The sequence below is a fragment of the Oncorhynchus kisutch genome, linkage group LG18 (assembly GCF_002021735.2).
Source record: "Oncorhynchus kisutch isolate 150728-3 linkage group LG18, Okis_V2, whole genome shotgun sequence".
NCBI classification, from domain to species: domain Eukaryota; kingdom Metazoa; phylum Chordata; class Actinopteri; order Salmoniformes; family Salmonidae; genus Oncorhynchus; species Oncorhynchus kisutch.
In genome coordinates, this window is record NC_034191.2 from 37,267,683 (window position 1) to 37,289,994 (window position 22,312).

The 22,312-nt window shown below is 43.6% G+C and overlaps 3 protein-coding genes across 4 annotated transcripts in view; all 3 read right to left on the reverse strand.

The window, feature by feature from the left end:
* Positions 1 to 416: 416 nt before the first annotated feature.
* LOC109908978 (beta-secretase 1) lies at positions 417 to 13,426 on the reverse strand. The gene is made up of 9 exons (XM_020507803.2): positions 12,500 to 13,426; positions 6,336 to 6,424; positions 5,838 to 6,054; positions 5,352 to 5,489; positions 4,975 to 5,109; positions 4,550 to 4,651; positions 4,137 to 4,286; positions 3,756 to 3,927; positions 417 to 1,707 (listed from the first exon to the last, which is right to left on the reverse strand). Exons 1-9 carry the CDS (start codon positions 12,812 to 12,814, stop codon positions 1,463 to 1,465), a joined length of 1,563 nt encoding a protein of 520 aa, XP_020363392.1. The 5' UTR covers positions 12,815 to 13,426; the 3' UTR covers positions 417 to 1,462.
* An 822-nt stretch (positions 13,427 to 14,248) lies between these two features.
* On the reverse strand, positions 14,249 to 18,716 carry LOC109909371 (T-box transcription factor TBX1-like). The gene is made up of 3 exons (XM_031795282.1): positions 18,616 to 18,716; positions 18,121 to 18,279; positions 14,249 to 14,330 (listed from the first exon to the last, which is right to left on the reverse strand). Exons 1-3 carry the CDS (start codon positions 18,714 to 18,716, stop codon positions 14,249 to 14,251), a joined length of 342 nt encoding a protein of 113 aa, XP_031651142.1.
* A 2,775-nt stretch (positions 18,717 to 21,491) lies between these two features.
* Positions 21,492 to 22,312, reverse strand: part of LOC109908977 (apolipoprotein A-I-2) — a 2,210-nt gene continuing 1,389 nt past the window's right edge. For both annotated transcript variants that reach the window (XM_020507802.2, XM_031795971.1), the window contains exon 4: positions 21,492 to 22,312. This exon is cut by the window's right edge and continues 131 nt beyond it. In XM_020507802.2, coding sequence (XP_020363391.1) covers positions 21,843 to 22,312 — 470 coding nt within the window. In that variant the 3' untranslated portion in view covers positions 21,492 to 21,842.

The following is a 22,312-nucleotide window of genomic DNA, read 5'->3' on the forward strand; positions in this document are numbered from 1 at the left end:
TCAAAAGCACTTCAATATTTTGTCTTGCCCATTCACCCCCTGAATGGCGCACACACAATCCATGTCTCAAGGTTTACAAATCCTTCTTTAACCTGTCTCTTCCCCTTCATCTACGCTGATTGAAGTTTAATTAACAAGTGACATCAATAAGGGATCATAGCTTTCACCTGGTCAGTCTGTCATGGAAAGAGAAGCTGTTCTTAATGTTTTCTATACTCTGTGTATATTCCCATTGATTCTTGAAAAATACATCTTATTGGTCTTCTAATCAGTCCATTACTTAGAGACCTTGACTATTTTCAACCTACATGAAATGCGGCAATACAGGATACAGGATTCCTTTAAACAACAGTGACATAAGTCCAGATGTCTGTATCCCACTCATCAGGGAAGGGGAACTAAAGACAGGACACAGATTCTGTTATATTTGTTACTTTATTTATTCGTAGTCTGTGGTCAGTGCATCTGACAGATATACATTTCAGATTTATTTACAGCAGGTCGATGAAAGTAGAATCTGTCCCTCATTGAGACATTTTAATATTGTGTTCATTTATGTAAAATAACACAACTATTGATATTCAAGCGCACCATAGGGATAGTGCAGTTGACTGAACATGAATATGTGAATATGAATATGTGTGTTACTGTCTGTGTCGGTGAGTTTTTGTATAAAGCTGTCGAGGGGTTGGCTGAGATGTTCAAGCTGTTTGGAGGTTTTGAAGACATCTGTATGTGCGGGAGAATCATTGCGTGTGTGTGTCCGTGCTTTTCTTTCTGTGTGAATTAGTGCATTCATTAGCAGTGAGGTAATGCACCAACTGAATCAACAAGAGCCATATAAAAGTGCCATATCTGATATTAACTGTATTAAATACATAATCTTAGCTTTTTAATGCACACCAAGTAACATGGCTTCACCATAAAAGTTCATTGCATCTGATATTTGAGTGCTAATTTCACTCTTGAAAAGTTCACCCAATTAGCACTTATGATTAGCGTTCCTTAGCTGGTACTGTTGATGTCAAATCAAACAAATCAGATATATTCAATGATCAGGTCCATCCTTAAATTCTAGATAATCTAATTTGTACATGTGATCCATAAACACACATACATACATATACACACACCTCATACAATCACAAACACTCACACACACCTATACGTACTGTATATTTATATCATGCCCTTATATCAATAAAGTTGTCCACTGAATCCAGGAAGCCATTGAACCCAGCTTGCTGGTATATCCACCTTTGATGAATCCAAAGTAAATGGCCATTGGCTTGTTTGGTCATTGTGCTACCCGCCCAAGCCACAACCAACACCATCCTACATACTAATCTGTTTCTGCATTACTCAATGAGGCTGATGCTCACTCAACAACAATAAGCAAAGCCACCATCTCCATTTCTGTTAGGCTTGCCTCTCCTGTGTACAGTATGTCCATGTCTCTCTATCATTTGAGGAGTGAGATATCATCAGCAAAGTCCCCAAATCCAGGTGGGCGAAGGCAGCGGGAGAAGCGCCACTGGCACACCATAAGGCACAATGGCAGCATGAAGAGGGCACAGATGCCCGCCATTATGTAGGCAATGGTCATGAGGGTGGACTCGTCCGTCTGCGGGATGTTGTAGCCGCAGTCCTCCAGGTCCACGCCATGGTACGGCCCCTCAACGGAGGCTGTGCGGAACTCATCGTGCACTGTGGCATAGAAATAGACACAGATCAGCAATATACATACATACAGGCACACACACACACACAGTCTTGTACAACTAACCTTGTGGGGACACATAATTCAGTCCCATTCAAAATCCTATTTTCCCTAACCCCTAACCCGTAACCTTAACCCTAACCTTAGCTCCAACCCTAATCCTAAAACTAACCCTAGCTCCTAACCCTAAACCTAATTCCAACCCTAAAACTAATTATAACCTTAACCCTTAAACCCCCTAGAAATAGAATTTGACATTTTGGGGACCAACAAAATGTCTCCACAAGTATAGTTAAACACATCCACATCCACACCCACACCCACACACATACATACACACAAATGAATTATTATTTAACCTGTCTCCTCCCTTTCATCTACACTGATTGAAGTGGATTTAACAAGTGACACCAATAAGTGATCACCTGGTCAGTCTATGTCATAGAAAGAGCAGGTGTTCATAATGTTTTGTTTACATATTTGTTATGTTACAGCCCTATTCTAAAATGTTCCTCGTAAATCTACACACAATATCCCAAAATGACAAAGCAAAAACATTTTTTTGTATTTTTTGTGTGCACGTTTTTAAAATAAAAACTGAAATATCACATTTACATAAGTATTCAGACCCTTTACTCAGTACTTTGTTGAAGCACCTTTGGTTGCGATTACAGCCTCGAGTCTTCTTAGGTATGACTTCTTGTGTATGACGCTACAAGCTTGGCACACCTGCATTTGGGGAGTTTCTCCCATTATTCTCTGCAGATCCTCTCAAGTGCTGTCAGGTTTAATGGGGAGCGTCGCTGCACAGCTATTTTCATGTCCGATCGGGTTCAAGTCCGGGCTCCAGCTGGGCCCCTCAAGGACATTCCGAAACTTGTCCCGATTCCACTCCTGTGTTGTCTTGGCTGTGTGCTTTGGGTCATTGTCCTGTTGGAAGGTGAACCTTCGCCCCAGTCTGAGGTCCTGAGCAGGTTTTCATCAAGGATCTCTCTGTACTTTGCTCCGTTAACCTTTCCCTCGATCCTGAATAGTCTCCCAGTCCCTGCTGCTGAAAAACATCCCCACAGCATGATACTGCCACCACTATGCTTCACCGTAGGGATGGTGCCAGGTTTCCTCCAGACGTGACACTTGGCATTCAAGCCAAAGAGTTCAATCTTGGTTTCATCAGACCAGAGAATCTTGTTTCTCATGGTCTGTGAGTCTTTAGGTTGCTTTTGGCAAACTCCAAGTGGGCTGTCATGTGGCTTTTACTGTGGAGTGACTTCCGTCTAGCCACTCTACCATAAAGGCCTGTTTGGTGGTGCTGCAGAGATGGTTGTCCTTCTGGAAGGTTCTCCCATCTCCCAGAGGAGTTCTAGAGCTTTGTCAGAGTGACCTTTAGGTTCTCGGTCACCTCCCTGACCAAGGCCCTTCTCCACCGATTGCTCAGTTTGGCCAGGCGGACAGCTCTAGGAAGAGTCTTGGTGGTTCCAAACTTCTTCCATTTAAGAATGATGGAGGCCACTGTGTTCTTGGGGAATTCTGCAATGCTGCAGAATTTTTTTGGTACCCTTCCCCAGATCTGTGCCTTGACACAATCCTGTCTCGGGGGTCTACAGACAATTCCTACGACCTCATAGCTTGTTTTTTTTCTCTGACATGCACTGTCAACCGTGGGACATTATATAGACAGGTGTGTGCCTTTCCAAATCATGTCCAATCAATTGAATTTACCACAGGTGGACTTCAATCAAGTTGTAGAAACATCTCAAGGATGATCAGTGGAAACAAGATGCACTTGAGCTCAATATCCAGTTTAATAGCAAACGCTAAATAAGGTATTTCTGTTTGAAATTTTTTATACATTTGCAAAAATGTCTAAAAAACTGTTTTTGCTTTGTCATTATTGGGTATTGTGTGTAGATTGATGAGAAAAAAATATTTAATACATTTTAGAATAAGCCTGTAACGTTACAAAATGTGGAGAAAGTCAAGGGGTCTGAATACTTTCCCGAATGTACTTCTCATAGTCCCTCCGTCCCCCCCTCACCATGGCAGGTGCTGACGGCAAACCCAATGCGTTTCCTCTGGCGGTCGAACACCACATAGAAGCCCTCCATGATGACGGCGCCCATGACGGTGCCCGTGCTGGACTGGGACACGGCAAACTTATAGCAGTCCTCCTGGGCAGAGGCTACGTCCTCCACAGGTCGCAGGTACTGCTGCAGGGGGCACAAAGAGACAGTGGACATCGAGTCAGCTACAATGGACGGTACATCAAATACATTCTGTAGTTCTCAACACATCTAAATTGAATAAAAAGTTAAAGGAGTTTAAGAGAGGATCATCACTACCTCATTGAGTTGATTCATTGAATGATGAAGACCTATTGTATTCAATGACAGGTAAGTACACAGACAGACACTGTTACCTGTGGGAGAATGGAGATGCGGAAGGACTGGTTGCGGTTCTCACTCATGAGGTAGAGCGAGATGACAGGGAAGATGTGCCACGGGGTGGTGCCCGCCTGCCAGCACACCAGCTGCTCCCCCAACCAGAACCCAGAGGGAAACTGCTCCGTCTGATATGGAGACATGGGGTTTGTGTATGTGTGTGCGCGCGTGCGTGCGCGTGTTTCAGAGAGAAGGGTACAAAGAATATTTAGCAATTGCAGAAACTAGAGAAAGATTATAGCCCTGAAACTATTACAGACATTAGACCTGACAAAAGGGATTTCACACGACACTAGCTGAAACTGGCAGCGAGAAAGAAGAGAGAACAAAACAACAGAGAGAGAGAGAGGGAGTGAGAGGGAGATGAGAAGAGGTATGAGGATGGACTCACAGACGAGGCTGCCTCGATGGCCTTCACAGCTGCCTGGAACACTTTGCGAGGGAGCCGGAGGTTAGTGGTGCCACTGTCCACAATGCTCTTATCATAGTTGTACTGATAGAACCACAAGCCAAGAGAGAGAGGAAGCAAATTGTCATTATTTATTCACTGTCACTTACTGCGCCATTATTAGTGATAAAAGGTAAACAACAGACAGATATTCAGGGTTAACTGAAGAGAATCCAGGAGCAAACAAAAGATGAAAAGAGAAGGGGCCACCCATACTTAATATGTAATCACACATGCCTATAAGTCGCTTTGGATAAAAGTGTCTTCTAAAGAGCATATATTATATGAATATATTAAAGAGAAAGTGGAACGATATAGGGAGGAAGATGTTGATTAAAGGTTGATCAGAAAAACACACAGTATCTCACCTCCTTGCAGTCCATGTTGAGATCCTGACCATTGACCTCAATGCGCACAATGATGACCTCATAATACCACTCCCGGCGGATCGGGGTGTACCACAGGTCCCCAACATAGAGAGAAGAATCCACTCCACCAATGATCTAAGAGCAATCAAACAGTATCGTAGGCTGGATCCAAACTTTCAACACACTTTCCATCTCATATTGCCTTTGTAATACAGATTATAGCTAAACAATACCGACCTGCCTGCCTGGCACATACTGTACAATCTCTATGTTTAACCCTCTTGGTTACACTAACACAATACACTTCTGTGTATTTCCCTCAAACAGAAAATGTGTCTGTGCCTTTTCCTATCTACAGTATATATATTCACTCTCACCATGCTGCCGCCCACGGTGGCACTGCCCAGGCTGTAGTTCTGGGTGAACCCTGCGCCACACATCTGCAGGGAGAACAGGTTGGGCACGGGGGTCTGCCGCACCAGCGAGTCAAAGAAAGGCTCCAGTGTCTCATCAGGCTAAACAGAGGGGGTGGGGGTGGTGATTTAGAAAGGATTTAAAGATGGGAAAAGGATAGCTATATTAAAGTGATTATTTTAGCCATCTTGTTGACAGCAAGCCTAAATTGACATTGTATCTTAACAAATCCAGCACTGTGCATTTTCCACATTACTGTATAGCGCTGGCTCTCCACCCTCACCAGTGACCCTCTAGCTGATCCCTCCCTCCGTCCCTCCCAGGCAATCTCTGCTCACCCCTCTGTTTCCCGCTCTCTCCCTCCCTCTCCATCTCCCTCAAGCTCATCTCACCCATGTGTTTTCAACCCAGCCCATTTCCCTTTCCCTGCCTCTCTCTTCCCCCCTCACCCGAGCAATCTCGGCGTAGGCCAGGCCCAGGATGCCCTCCCAGTTGGATCCGTTGATGAAGAAGCGGTCCGACTGGGTAATGGCAGCGATGTTGGCACGGAGCGAGGCGTTGGGGCCATGCGGCACAGACACCACGTCAGTGCCCAGCTCACCCTCCCAGCGGCCCTGGGTGTAGGGTACATAGACACTGCGCCCAAGGTCGCGGTAGGATTTAGACCTATGAACAACAGGGGAGAAAAGGTGCTTACTATATAAGTCCACAAAAGGGAAGTGTGTGCAGGGCCATCTAAAAGGGAGAGATTCCACTGAGATTCACTGTTCAACGGGATTCATATTTAATATCATATCTAAAGGGATAGTTTACTCAACAAAAAATATTTTAGTATGTTGTCCATCAGTCCACTGTTGATATGGTCCCAAAGCATTGTGCATGTCAGCAGTAAAGTTTTCAAGATGGAGCACTTTCAGTGTATCGTAATAAGATCCCGTGGTACTCACAGTGAGCGATGGTAGTATCTGCAGAGGAAAGGGTGAGCAGCTGCCCCAACTGCAAAGTTACTGCTTCCTGTGTCCACCAGAATATTCAACTGATTCCCAAACACACAAACACAACATAGTTGTCATTGTTATGAAACCCTATTACATATTCACTGGACATTTTTCCAAAGCAAGGCCTATATATTGTAACAGGTATTCAGTAGATATACAGTTGAAAGTTGGAAGTTTACATACACTTAAGTTGGAGTAATTTAAACTCGTTTTTCAACCACTCCACAAACTATAGTTTTGGCAAGTCGGTTAGGACATCTACTTTGTGAATGACACAAGTAATTGTTCCAACAATTATTTCCATACAGATTATTTCCCTTATAATTCACTGTATCACAATTCCAGTGGGTCAGAAGTTTACATACACTAAGTTGACTGTGGCTTTAAACAGCTTGGAAAATTCCAGATAATTATGTCATGGCTTTAGAAGCTTCTGATAGGCTAATTGACAACATTTGAGTCAATTGGAGGTCTACCTGTGGATGTATTTCAAGGCCCACCTTCAAACTCAGTGCCTCTTTGCTTGACATCATGGGAAAATCAAAAGAAATCCGCAAAGACCTCAGAAAAAGAATTGTGGACCTCCACAAGTCTGGTTCATCCTTCAAAGCAATTTCCAAATGTCTGAAGGTACCACGTTCATCTGTACAAACAACAGTACGCAAGTATAAACACCATGGGACCACGCAGCCATCATACCGCTCAGGAAGGAGACGCGTTCCGTCTCCTAGAGATGAACGTACATTGGTGCAAAAAGTGCAAATCAATCCCAGAACAACAGCAAAGGACCTTGTGAAGATGCTCGAGAAAAGCAAGTCCTATATCGACATAACCTGAAAGGCCGCTCAGCAAGGAAGAAGCCACTGCCCCAAAATCGCCATTAAAAAAGCCAGACTACGGTTTGCAACTGCACATGGGGACAAAGGTTGTACTTTTTGGAGAAATGTCATCTGGTCTGACGAAACAAAAATAGAACTGTTTGGCCATAATGACCATCGTTATGTTTGGAGGAAAAAGGGGAAGGATTGCAAGCCCGAAGAACACCATCCCAACCGTGAAGCACGGGGTGGCAGCATCATGTTGTGGGGGTGCTTTGCTGCAGGAGGGACTGGTGCACTTCACAAACTAGATGGAATCATGAGGAAAGAAAAGTATGTGGATATATTGAAGCAATATCTCAAGACATCAGGAAGTTAAAGCTTGGTTGCAATGGGTCTTCCAAATGGACAATGACTCCAAGCATACTTACAAAGTTGTGGCAAAATGGCTTAAGGACAACAAAGTCAAGGTATTGGAGTGGCCATCACAAAGCCCTGACTTCAATCCTGTAGAAAATGTGTAGGCAGAACTGAAAAAGCATGTGCGAGCAAGGAGGCCTACAAACCTGACTCAGATACACCAGCTGTGTCAGGAGGAATGGGCCAAAATACACACAACTTATTGTGGGAAGCTTGTGGAAGGCTACCTGACACGTTTGACCCAAGTTAAACAATTTAAAGGCAATGCTACCAAATACTAATTGAGTGTATGTAAACCTCTGACCCACTGGGAATGTGATGAAAGAAATATAAGCTGAAATAAATCATTCGCAGGAATTGTGAAAAACTGAGTTTAAATGTACATGCTAAGGTGTATGTAAACTTCCGACTTTAACTGTATGTGGTATATGTAGGTGTGTGTGTGCGTTCTTGCGTCTTCCAGGGTTAAAGGACAGAATACATTGAAATACACTGACTATAAGGACACTCTCTCTGTTACCCTGGAGACAGCCATGCCTATTCATAAAACGATTCCCTGTAGCTGCTGCTAAAAACACTTCTTCTTTTCAGCCATTTAGTCACTTTCTCTCTCTCTCTCTCTCTCTCTCTCTCTCTCTCTCTCTCTCTCTCTCTCTCTCTCTCTCTCTCTCTCATCTCCTGGCATTATGTTACTGACAGTTGCTATGTCTTGTATTTATTATGCTCCAAATGTCCTTCTCTTTTCCTTTTCCTTTGCGTCCAACCCCTAGGCTGTTCTCGGATTGCCCTCTTTCTCTGTTTCTCTCTCTCTCTGTCTACCTCCTTCCCTCTCCTTTCGGTGCGAGTATCATATTTTGCGCAGTCAGTGAGTCAATCAGACTGGCAGCCATGTTTTTTTTGTCTCTCTGGTGACCAGAAGGACCCTGATCAATAATAGATCTGCTACTGGAATATGCTCCTGAAATATCCAGGGATGCATCCTCACCAGGCACCCAATATAGTGCACTACTTCTGACCAGAGCCCATAGGGTGCCATTTGGGACACAGTCCAGGAATGTTCTTCTTCTCAGTGGCAGAGCCAAGAGCCTCAAGGACTGCGTGCCTAGAAGAACCCCCACCCAGCCCGCTGCCTTAGTCTCTCACCTGGTCCCACACACACTCTCCCACCAACACAAACATGTCACTTGAAACACACTCATCACATGCACCCTGCTGTTCCACAACATATCCATGTCATCTTCTAACGCTCTATCACAGGGGTGTCAATAGGGTATGGCACTCACCATACTCTACAACACAAACCATTTAAAATAGGCTACTAACATAAAACTTTTTTTTTTAAACGCAAAAAATTCAAATGCAGTTTAGCAGAACTACAGGCCTGACTTCAGGACCATGCAGACACTTGGGAGCAGGAGGGAAGGCTTTTTGTTTGGCTAGCTGGCTTTATGTAGAGCGCATCACGCAGCTGCAGGGAACAACACAACAGTTTTTCTCAAAACAGTGCAGAGATAAAGATGGCTGTAGTAGATGGCTTTGGCTAGGTAACTGCTGACTGACTTGACATGAAACTAAACTAGAGTTGTAATCCCGGTGCTGAGCCAGTGCGTAGCAGCTAATTCTTGTATGACGTGTTTGTAGCACCTGAGGAGTGCTGGTGGCACCTTCATTGGGGAGAATGGACTTGTGGTAATGGCTGAAGCAGAATCAGTGGAATGGTATCAAATTCATCAAACACATGGTTTCCATGTGTTTGATGCCATTCCATTTGCTCCGTTCCAGCCATTAAAATGAGCCGTCCTCCCCTCAGCAGCCTCCACTGGTTTCCAGAACGTTCAGTCCCCTATTGACAGAGGTGAATGAAGCCACAGCAGCAAACAAGCTGATAATGTCTGGAGTCATTTTAGCTTGTTTTTGCAGTGCTGCAGATCGAATTTTTCTAAACATTCCCTGGAGGAGAATGTCCCTCTGCCATCCATTCCCTGGGTTTAGCTGAAACTACGCCCCTGCCCTACCACCACACCACATTCACCCCCTCCACACACATCAAAAACATCAAGCCATGCATTGCAATGAATTATTGGGAAAACACAAATCAAATTTAAATCAATTAGGGTTACTAGGGAGATTATGCATAACAGTCTGTGTGGACCTATTTGCATGTTATATCTTGAAATAAATCTTGATCTTGAAATAAATAAAGATAAACCTTAGCATTGCTGTAAAGAGTGATTTAACTTTAACCTGCATAAACTCTCCCTCTGTCAGCCTCTTGGTGTGCTCTCTTCCTTTCACTCTGATTGTAGTGTAGTGAGGAATTTTGGTGAGGAATACGCTGACGCCTCACAATTGATCTGTCCTGCCTGCATCCTGCTTCCCTTTCACACACACACCACCCGAGACGCCTGGCCGGCTGCATCCTGACACACACACACACCTCGGACCTGCTACAACCCTGCCACACTTCCTGTTTCTGGCAGAAGTCTAGAATCCCTGTCGCAAACCTCATCTATTATTTTAGAAGATATTATATCAGGAGCCTTAGGTATGTAGCATCTCAGAGTAGGTGTGCTGATTTAGGATCAGTTTAGATCACAATTAATAGGATTAGATGGAAAGGAGGGACCTGATCCTAGATCAGCACTTCTACTCTGTGACAATTGATACATACAGTTTACACCTTGAAGTTACTGTAACATTCACACATTTAAGTCTTATAGTAAGTAGTCTATTCAGTAGGCCTATGTGACAAATGTTTGGTTTGTATTACTGTATCAAAGCAATATGGTAATAGAATTCTCTTCTATTACATGAGGGAAATATTTTGTTATGTTTCTTTTAGTGCGTGATATACATAATGATTAATACTGGATCAATCTCTATGGTTGTATTTGTATCAATGTTTCTATACTTAACAAACAAATATAAACGCAACATATAAAGTGTTGGTCATGTTCCATGAGCTGAAATAAAAGATCCCTGAAATTTTCCACACGCACAAAAAGCTTATGTTTCTCAAATTGTGTGCACACATTTGTTTACATCCCTGTTAGTAAGCATTTACGCTTTGCCAAGATAACCCATCCACCTAACAAGTGTGGCATATCAAGGAGCTGATTAAACAGCATGATCATTACACAGGTGCACCTTGTGCTGGGGACAATAAAAGGCCAAATGTGCAGTCACAGTATTTCTGTCTGTAATAAAGCCCTTTTGTGGGGAAAAACTCATTCTGATTGGCTGGGACTGGCTCCCCAGTGGGTGGACCTGGCTCCCATGTGGCCTAATGAATTAATGTCAATTGACTGATTTCCTTATATGAACTGTAACTCAGGAAAATCGTTGAAATGGTTGCATGTTGCGTTTATATTTTTGTTCAGACAAAATGTTAGTGAGTGGATGGAAGCCAGTGATGGTTTATCCTCGCAGTGGCACAATGAGAGTGTCCTAGGCAGGGCATAACATTGGCTCTGTCACACAGTAATCCCTGTGGTGTGCCAGTCTGTACCCTGCAGCTGCTTAGCTGCACCACACTGGTAATTATCTCCCCCCCCTCTCTCTGCAGAATTAAAGGCTTCATTCTCTCCTTCTTTCTCCCTTCTCTCGAATGCAAGAACAGAGACACACACATTTATTCTTGTTGTTCTTCTTCGTCACCATATGTCATTTTAGAGGCCAGGTTACCAAGGTTTTACCAAGGCCAGTGTTTCTTCATTCTGGTCCTGGGAACCCAAAGGGGTGCACATTTTAGTTTTTGCCCTACAATTAAACACCTGCTTCCACTAATCAAAGGTTTGATGGGAGGGTAGGTTTGACATGTCACAATGCAGAGGATATAAGGGCACAGGTGAGCAAAATGTCAGACAGGATCAACTGAATGGGCGTGTCAATGAGAGAGTGAGAGAGAGAGAGACAAAGTAAGACAAAAATAATGGTGTTCCAAAAAAGGTCCAGTTGTCAGGACCACTGATACAAATTCCATCACCGTTGCCCTAGAGCACACAAATAACTATACATCCAGTACCTCAGTCCAAACATCAGCGCCACATGTAACTTCCACAAACCTGTGAACAATCTGAGAGACAAGGCAAGAAGGGCCTTCTAAGCCATCAAAAGGAACATCAAATATGACATACCAATTAGGATCTGGCTAAAAATACTTGAATCATTATAAAAACCCATTGCCCTTTATGGTTGTGAGGTCTGGGGTCCGCTCACCAACCGAGAATTCACCAACTGGGACAAACACCAAATTGAGACTCTGCATGCAGAATTCTGAAAAAATATCCTCTGTGTACAATGGAAAACACAACAAAATGCATGCAGAGCAGAATTAGGCCGATACCCACTAATGATCAAAATCCAGAAGAGTCATTCAATTCTACAACCACTTAAAAGGAAGCGATTCCCAAACCCTCCATAACAAAAAGCCAACACCTACAGAGAGATACACCTGGAGAAGAGTCGCCAAAGCACATTTCCCTCAGATTTGACACACCAACAAAAGATTTGAAAACAAATCAATTGGGTGAAATACCAGTGTACCATCACAGCAGCATGATTTGTGACCTGTTGCAGAAAAGGGAAGCCAGAGAAGAACAAACACCAATGTAAATACAACCTATATCTATGTTTATTTATTTTCCCTTTTGTACTTGAACTATTTTTACATAGTTACAACGCTGTATATAGATATAATATGACATTTGAAATATCTCTATTCCTTTGGAACTTTTGTGAGTGTAATGTTTATTGTTCATTTTGTATTGTTTATTTTACTTTTGTTAATTATCTATTTCACTTGTTTTGGCAATGTAAACATACGTTTCCCCAATACAGTCATTTGAATTGAGAGAGGGAGAGAGAGTGTGTCACCTTCTGTGGAGGTGAACCCACTGCCATCTCCACGTAGTAGCCCTGTCCGGATTTCCCACGAAGGTTGTCGATCATGTCCACGAAATTCATGCCACCGACTCCTCTGCGCCTCCGCGCTGCCCTCGAGGAGCGGTGCCGAGCCAAATGCGGGGGTTGGGGCTCGGAGAGAGGGCCCTGTCGCAGTGGGAAGTGAATAGACAGAGGGCCTGAGGTGTTTGGTTCAATTTCAGCCTCGCTGGTGCCGAAGCTGACACCCACAAATAGGCAGACAATCGTCCATAAAAATACCATCCAACGAGGACAGAGTGCCTCCATTTTGAAATGTTATTTTAGGCTATATATTGTAGGACCCTTAATTTGCGCACTCGACCGTCTCCTTTCAGTTTGGTATCATTAGGAATGCTGCAGAACTGTTGTTTATGGCACCAAGATCAAACGCCGATGCTACAAAAATTGGCAGTTGCAGCCATAATGTAATATTGTTGACATCTTTATTAAAAGACAGCGGAGTCCACTTGATTTGAATATCTGTCCGTGTTTATAGATGGTGTGGTATCGAGCGCTGCAGCGGCCATACACCTTGTCCTCAATGTATGGAAGAAAAAAAACTATAATTTACTGAATCTTAGATAAACAACAGACATATCCATGTGCCTATAGCTGTTGACAAAACAATCCAATTCAGTATAATGAAATCAACAACTGCGCAAGTAGGCTGATAGTAAAATAAATCATAAAACGCATAATATAATCCAGAGGCCTGTTACCCGTACGATCATCGTTCTGTCACGCCACTAAAAATCCCAGTCATATAGGCCACCATAATCCGCATCTCTCCTCTGTGCATTCTCTCCGCTACCTTCCCGCATTCACCCGCCTCCTCCATCAATCCTGCATCATCTCGTAACTGAGCTGAGCATCTCCCGCAAGCACAACCTCAGCACGGGGCATTGTGGGTATAGTAGTTTTTCTATTCACGGGTAATAAAAGATAAAAGAGCCTTTAATAAAAATAGCCTATAATAAATGATAAAGCAAAAGAGCCAATTATTTTGAATGGGTCTTTATTGACATCATTTGAATACTAATATTTTTCACTTTAAACAATTCATTTCCCTATACGCCTTGTGTGCTTCGTTTAAAAAGTAATATCTCAAATCATCAGCCCAAGATGAAACGATCAATGATTGATCTCATGATAGAACTTTTTCACTTTGTTTCTTTGAGAAATAATGAGGAGAGACAGCCACATATTGAAGGATAACGTGGGCTACCGTAGGAAGATCTGTAGTAATGGAACTATGGAAGAAATGTTATCGTATTATTTTATGTAGTTGAAAGCGATGAGTTAGAAGAAGCCTACAAAACCAATCCATAAAGTAAAATTTAACATCCATATATGGCCAGCTACGTAAACTTTAACACTGATTTATCCTGCAATACATGTCTTTTAATTGGTAATATACATTTTTGTCTTCTTAAGTAATCTAAAAGTAACGGAATCTAATCAGAATACTTTACTGAGTTTGGGTAATCCAAAAGTTACGTAACTGATTACAATTTTGGACAGGTAACTTGTAGCTGTAATGGATTACATTTCGAAAGTAACCTACCCAACCCTGTGTATTAAGGGCTGTAATATTGTCTAAAACGTGCTCAGTATTTCACTGTGACACTGATGTTTTGAGGGAGGAGGACAAGGAGATTCCTGGATCTCAGTCGCTCACTTGATAGACTCTAGGTTCTGTGCTCACTGCTCTCCTGACGTACTGCCAAACTCATGGCTGCCAGAGGTGGGCAGAGAGTGAGGCATGGGCCTGGCACTGACCACCCTGAACACACAATGACACACAGTCAAAGAACAGTCAGGCAGAATTGCAACAGGTTAAAAACATCAGTCACCTTATCATGTTAAGCCTTAGTAACCAATGTCTTACTTCATCAAGCCTAATTTTTTTAACCTATATTTAACTAGGCAAGTGAGTTAAGAACAAACTCTTATTTTCAATGACAGCCTAGGAACAGTGGGTTAACTGCCTTGTATAGGGGTATAACAACATATTTTTACCTTGTCAGAACAGGGATTCGATCTTGCCAACTTTTGGTCACTAGTCCAACACTCTAACCACTAGGCTACCTGAGTGTCTGTTGTGTTGTCATATGTAGACGCCAGCATCAAAGATCAGGTATCCTATTGCGATTGCTCCTTAACCTGAATCAGGTGATAAGAGCGAGAGCGATAAGGATGTACAATGGTGCAGTTATTATTTAATTGAGCGTTTCCATGGAACAATCTAGATTAGATATTAATTGTAGGAGGGAAGACATCTGAATCTGACAATCAGTTCTCAATGTCTGCATTTTGTTGTTGTACTTTGACTTTTGTGTTCAACGTATCACCAAAACGATTCTGAAATTCTAGACATTAACAAACAAAGACCATGTTTATTTGTTTTACCAGGCATCAGGATCAGTAGTTCGGAAGCCCTTTAGGTTACTGGCTATCTTCAGCTGGGTGATGTGAGAGAGAGAGAGAGAGAGAGAGTCATGCACTCATGACTCTGTATAATACTGTACATTTCCTTCAATTTGTTCTGGGGACTGTGAAAAGACCCCTGGTGGCATGTCTGGTGGGGTAAGTGTGTGTGTGTGTCAGTGCTGTATATAAGTTGACTATGAAATCAGTTTGGAATTTCCAATACATTGTTTCGTATAAAAACTAGAAGCGATACAATCAGTCTTTCCTTAACTCTTACGATGCATGGCATGCATAGTATTGATATTAGCCCTCTGATTACAATGAAGAGCAAGACGTGCTTCTCTGTTCAAGGCCAGCTGCAGCTTAACTAGGTCCTTCTTTGCGGCACATGACGATATGACTAGACAATAATCAAGATAAGATAAAACCCAGAGCCTGCAGGATTTTCTTTGTGAGAAAAGCAGAGCATCTCTTTATCATGGACAGACCTCTCCCCATCTTTACAACCTTTGAATCTATATGTTTTGACCATGACAGTTTACAATCTAAGGCGTACACATCATGGACAAACTGATATTGTCCACCCACACAGCCACCGTGGTGAAGACAGCGCCTCTTCAACCTCAGCAGGCTGAAGAAATTTGGCTTGTCACCTAAAACACTCACAAACTTTTACAGGTGCACAATCAAGATTATCCTGTTGGGCTGTATCACCGCCTGGTACGGCAACTGCACCGCCCTCAACCGCAAGTCTCAGTGCGGTCTCACCCGATGTCACAGGAAGGCCTAAAAGCTCATCAAGGACAACAAACACAAGCCACTGCCTGTTCACCCTGCTATCATCCAGAAGGCGAGGTCAGTACAGTTGCATCAAAGCTGGGACCGAGAGACTGAATAACAGCTTCTATCTCAAGGCCATCAGACTGTTAAACAGCCATCACTAAATCTCTGGCCATTTTAATAAATGAACTTAATAACAGTATCACTAGTCAATTTAAATAACACCACTTTAAAATGTTCACATATCCTACGTTACTCATCTCATATGTATATACTGTTCTATACCATCTACTGCATATTGCCTATACCGCACGGCCATCGCTCATCCATATATTTATATGTACATATTCTTATTCATCCCTTTACATTTGTGTGTATAAGGTAGTTGTTGTGAATTTGTTAGATTACTTGTTAGATATTACTGCATTGTCAGAACTAGAAGCACAAGCATTTTGCTACACTCGCATGACCATCAGCTAACCATGTGTATGTGACCAATACAATTTGATTCAAGACCAGTTTATTACTGGCCACCCATTTTTAAACTGACTGCAACTCTTTGTTTAGGGTTGCAGTGAATTCACTCGATGTGGTTGCTGACACGTATAGGGTTGAATCATCAGCATACGTGGTCACACAGGCTTTGTTTAATGCCAGCGGAAAGTCAATGGACAAAATGTTAAACACTTTTAATGTTTCACATTAGAGAAGATTCCATGTAAGAAAACCCCCTCCATGTTCTAATAGGTAAATAGCTCTGAATCCACGGTATGGCAGAGGTTGTAAAGCCATACCACAAACGTTATGGTCAACATTTCAAAGGCTGCACTGAAATCAGTACAGCTCCGACAAACTTCTTATTATCAATTTCTTTCAACCAGCAACCAGTCATTTGTGAGTTCCCTTCTCTATAAGCATGCTGAAAGTCTGTTGTTAATTTATTCACATAGAAATAACATTGGCTTTGGTCAAACATAGTTTTTCCTACAGTTTGCTAAGAGCTGGCAGCCAGCTGATAGAACCAGTAAAGACCACTTTACCATTATTTGGTTGAGGAATGACTTTGGCTTCCCTCCAGGCCTGAGGACAAACACTTTCCTCTAGGCTCAGATTAAATATATGACAGATAGGAGGTTTGTCATTATTGATTGATATAAATTATTTTTCCACCTCTCACACACTTTTTCTCCACACTAGTTCCTCCGAAACACCCAACCAAGCCGCACTGCTTCTTGACACAATGCCCACTTAACCCGGAAGCCAGCCAATGTGTCAGAGGAAACACTGTACACTTGGAAACCGTGTCAGCATGCACTGCGCCCGGCCTGCCACAGGAGTCACTAGAGCACGATGGGACAAGGACATCCCTGCCGGCCAAACCCTACCCTAATCCGGACGACGCTGGGCCAATTGTACGCCACACCATGGGTCTCCCGATCGCGGCCAGCTGCGACAGAGTCTGGACTCGAACCCAGAATCTCTAGTGGCACAGCTAGCAATGCGATGCAGTGCCTTAGACCACTGCGCCACTCGAGAGGCCTGAATTTGTCTTTCATTTAATGTATTCAACAACAACAAAAATACCTTAATCTTTTTACCATTGATCTTGGCTTCATAATACAGTTTTTTCTTTTTTTTGTTGAGTTTAGTCACATAATTTCTCAATTTGCGGTAAATCAGCCAGTCAGATATGCAGCCAGACTTATTAGCCACTCATTTTGCCCCAACTCTTTCAACCATACAGTTTTTCAATTCCTCATCAATTCCTCACCAACAAATATTTGTAATATCATCCACATCAAGAGTCACAGATAAATATTTTGTATGATCTCTTACACACTATTTTAGGCCCAGCTTTTGGAACTTTGGCTTTTCTTGATATAACCACTGCATGGAGTTCAAGATCATCGAGGTGTGTGACAAACAAACACAATGCACATTACATCCACACACAGGAACGAAGACTCAGAAATACAAAGAATGTATAAAGAACTTAACCAAGTACTGTTTGTAAAGATTTGTGTGTGTGTGTGTGCGTCTGGACTGGTCGGTGTGTGTGTCTGTGTCTGGTCTGGACTGGTCTGTGACGGTATGTGTGTGTGTGTGTCTGTGTTTGGTCTGGACTGGTCAGTGTGTGTGTCTGTGTCTGGTCTGGACTGGTCTGTGTCGGTATGTGTGTGTGTGTGTCTGTGTCTGGTCTGGACTGGTCAGTGTGTGGGGCTGTGTCTGGTCTGGACTGGTCTGTGTCGGTATGTGTGTGTGTGTCTGTGTTTGGTCTGGACTGGTCAGTGTGTGTGTCTGTGTTTGTGTTTGGTCTGGACTGGTCTGTGTCCGTGTGTACAGTATGTGTGTATGCTTGTCGCTCATGTCCATTGTCATCCAGCAGGTCGTTGGTCAGTTTGAGTGTGTCGAAGGAGACCATCTGTTTCATCCACTGGAAGTCTGAGTGGAAGTCCATCCTCCCCGGGGGCGCCACGTCGGCCCTGCCTGCCACCAGACACGAGGAGCTGTGGAATACATATCTACATACAGGAGAGCAAAGATACTATATTCATAGGTTGCACCAGGGTGCACCAGGGTATATTACACCAGGGTGAAAGTTCTACTCAATGCATTCTGAATTCTCGCTGTTTAAGATTTTGTGCATTATCTGGTACATATTATGTTGTACAATCAAGAAGAGGCTGCCAGAGTATGACTGTACAGTACATCATAAGCACAATATACTGTATGATGATTCCCCACAAATACCGTTACGTGTAGATCTGTCTAGTGCATGTCTCTTATGCTGGCAGAGTGTGGGTAAAACCACAGATCCTATAAATCACATTTTATGTAACTCTATGGAGAAAATTCACCTGGAGCTCTTGTCATCCACAGGGATGAAGTCCATGAGCAGCACATACTCCGCTGCAGGGTCCATCCCTGAGATACTTACCTGGAATGTAGAGAACATCATCCTCCTACAAGGACCATGCAGGACACCGCAGCAACGCAGTGATTAGTTTAACCACAGTGAGTGTGTGTGTGTGTTTATGTGTGTGTGCATCTCCAGCTGAATTGTGACCCCCGTGACCTGGGGGGCTTTGGGACAGGTGACCCCAAAAAGCCTCTGCACAGCAGGGCAGCGTGAGGGCACACCTGTGAGACAACTGAGGAAATGTGGAGAAGAGGAGGATAAAACACATGAAAAACAGGATTTCACAAGAAAAGGGGTAGGAACCATGAATTCAAACTAATGCAATGAAGCTCCAGTACCATCCATAATGTTTGTGTTACAGTCAGAATCTCCAGTGGTGGGCAACGCTTCAGATGTGTCCACTTTCAACTTCCCCCAGTTGGTTGTACTGCTCTGCTGTTCCACTGTTCACTGACCAGTCTGCTGTCCAATTTAGAGTAGCTCTTTGACCACAGCAAAGCTCCCTGATTTAGTCTCAGACCGTTAGCTGTGCTTGGAGAAGCAGAGTGTCTGTGTGGTTGAGGGTACCACTGACTGGGTCTGGGACAGCGGACTGGAACACCAAGCAGGCTTTATACAGGCTTGGACACTCAAGGGACCATGGATCCCACTTCATCCATCACACTGTAATGAAGCCACTGACATGTAATAATCACACGCACACACACACACACACACACACACACACACACACACACACACACACACACACACACACACACACACACACACACACACACACACACACACACACACACACACACACACAAACTCAGCAAAAAAAGCAACGTCCTCTTACTGTCAACTGCGTTTATTTTCAGCAAACTTAACATGTGTAAATATTTGTATGAACATAACAAGATTCAACAACTGAGACATAAACTGAACAAGTTCCACAGACGTGTGACTAACATAAATGGAATAATGTGTCCCTGAACAAAGGGGGGGTCAAAAGTAACAGTCAGTAACAGTCAGAATCTGGCGGTGGGTTTGTGCCCATAGGCGATGCTGTTGCCGGTGATGTCTGGTGAGGACCTGCCTTACGACAGGCCTACAAGCCCTCTCAGCCTATTGCGGACAGTCTGAGCACTGATGGAGGGATTGTGCATTCCTGGTGTAACTCGGGCAGTTGTTGTTGCTATCCTGTACCTGTCCCGCAGGTGTGATGTTCGGATGTACTGATCCTGTGCAGGTGTTGTTACGCATGGTCTGCTACTGTTCGTCCTGTCTCCCTGTAGCTCTGTCTTAGGCGTCTCACAGTACGGACATTGCAATTTATTGCCCTGGCCACATCTGCAGTCCTCATGCCTCCTTGCAGCATGCCTAAGGCACATTCATGCAGATGAGCAGGGACCCTGGGCATCTGTCTTTTGGTGTTTTTCAGAGTCAGTAGAATGGCCTCTTTAGTGTCCTAAGTTTTCATAACTGTGACCTTAATTGCCTACCGTCTGTAAGTTGTTAATTTCTTAACGACCGTTCCACAGGTGCATGTTCATTAATTGTTTATGGTTCATTGAACAAGCATGGGAAACAGTGTTTAAACCCTTTACAATGAAAATCTGTGAAGTTATTTGGATTTTTACGAATTATCTTTGAAAGACAGCATCCTGAAAAATATATACCATTTAGAAGACACTTTTATCCAAAGCAACTCACATAATTAAAGACAAACCAAAAAACAATGAACAAACATTACAAACAAACCAAAACCAAATAGCAGCCGATACAAGTTTATGGTACAGTTAGTACAGATTTATTATCAAAACTATTGCAACTTAGCAGTAGATAGCAGCAGATATGATTTCATAACACTGCTAGTGCAGATAACAGTACCCACAATCCTGACGTTGCAAACATCATGCTCTACCAACTGAGCCCTTGAAGGCCTCACCCATCACTACCCTCTTGCTTAATATCTAGTGATGTTACATGTGAAGGGACAGAAGTTGGTATTGGTGGAAGTCTACTCTATAGAGAACCAACTTACGTCTAGACGGCATGATTGTTAAGCAACCTTATAACTCAAGAAGTATAAACTGTGTATGTGTGTGTGTGTGTGTGTGTGTGTGTGTGTGTGTGTGTGTGTGTGTGTGTGTGTGTGTGTGTGTGTGTGTGTGTGTGTGTGTGTGTGTGTGTGTGTGTGTGTGTGTGTGTGTGTGTGTGTGTGTGTGTGTGTGTGTGTGTGTGTGTGTGTGTGTGTGTGTGTGTGTGTGTGTACGTGTGTGTGTCTATGTGCACATACTCGGTGATGGAACGGTGTTAGCTCCCCATCATTACCATCTCTAATGAAATTCTACCGGGTCACTGCCTACCAATACACTGACACCTCTTCCTCATTATTCCGTTCACCAACGCTCTATGGCCACCAACAGTAAGACTGAACTCCCATGATCTCCATGAATGGTCACAGGCTTTCAGTTGGCTTTTTAAGTTCATTTGTTTTTGTTTTTATCAGTTATCATTTTTAGATGAACCATTCTGTTAAATCAATGCGAATAAACACTGTTACAGTGACATGGTATCCGTGGAAGAGACATGTGTTTGTTTCATTGTCATAAGTGTATATTGCTTATGAAGTTACATATTGATCATGTTGAGAGAGGAGACTTTAAAGAAGAACGACATTATTTTGTGGTTCAAAATCCTGTCATCGAACACATATTGGTAGAACACATAAACCCAACATGGCTATTTTGTCACAAAGCGCCATGTTAGTTGTGAGGGATTGTTCTAAACAATCCAATCCAAAGAAGGCAAACTCAGAGAATAAAATAGTATGAAACAGTATGGTGTTTATTGAGCTGTTTCGAAGCACACAGCTATCTTGAACAAGCAGCAACACAAGAATATTCACACTTGATGTTCATAGTACAGTCGAGATTGTGCAAGCCTAGGGTTGTGCACACAGGCCCTGAACACAGTTCAAAACTGAATGTATGCAATAGTGTGTTAGTGTCTGCGCTTGCAGGTGCTTGAGCGCATGTGGTGGTGGTTAGAGAGAGTAAGAGTCTGCCATGTCGCTGCAGAGGAAGTGCATCAGTTTGGCATTCACTTGGTACGTATGGTGCGTGAGTCAGTGTGAGTGAGAAGGGAGGGAGAGAGGGAGGGGTCCGGTTGAGGGCGTGTTTATGCCTTCATGGCCTGGCTGATGGTCTCGTACAAAGCCATGAGCTTTTCCTTGGCCTGCTCGGCGGCGGGGCCCAACTGTCCCTTGAAGTCGGTGGTCAGGGGCACCACCTTCTCGCGCACGTCTCCAACAGCCTTGACCATCTGCTCCTTGTACTCCTCAGCGTAGGGGGAGGCCAGGGTCCTCAGCTCCTCCAGACGCTCGGTCAGTTTGGCACGGACGGTCTCCACGATGGGCATGAGCTTGGCCTTGGTCTCCTCCACGTTGGCGGACACCTTGGCACGCATCTCCTCCACAACGGGCTCTATCTTAACCCTGAAGGCCTCCAGCTCGCTGCGGCGCTGCTCGATGATGTCCTTGATCAGGGGCTCCAGCCTCTTGCGGTACTCGTCTATGTGCTTGTCCAGGACTTCCTTGAGCTCGGCTCGCTTGGGCTCCAGCTGGGAGCGCAGCTCCTCCACATCCTTCA

Bases quoted from the DNA above. Each gene is read 5' to 3' on its own strand.
- LOC109908978 (XM_020507803.2), bottom strand. From the start codon at position 12,814: ATGGAGGCACTCTGTCCTCGTTGGATGGTATTTTTATGGACGATTGTC. The intron at 5,490-5,837 runs GTGAGGGGGGAA...CCCTCTGTTTAG, and splicing joins CCTACGCCGAGATTGCTCGG to CCTGATGAGACACTGGAGCC. The intron at 4,287-4,549 runs GTGAGTCCATCC...TCTCCATATCAG, and splicing joins CCATCGAGGCAGCCTCGTCT to ACGGAGCAGTTTCCCTCTGG.
- LOC109909371 (XM_031795282.1), bottom strand. From the start codon at position 18,716: ATGATGTTCTCTACATTCCAGGTAAGTATCTCAGGGATGGACCCTGCA. The intron at 18,280-18,615 runs GTGAATTTTCTC...TCCTGTATGTAG, and splicing joins GTGGATGACAAGAGCTCCAG to ATATGTATTCCACAGCTCCT. The intron at 14,331-18,120 runs GCGACAAGCATA...TTGTGTGTTCAG, and splicing joins CTGGATGACAATGGACATGA to GGTGGTCAGTGCCAGGCCCA.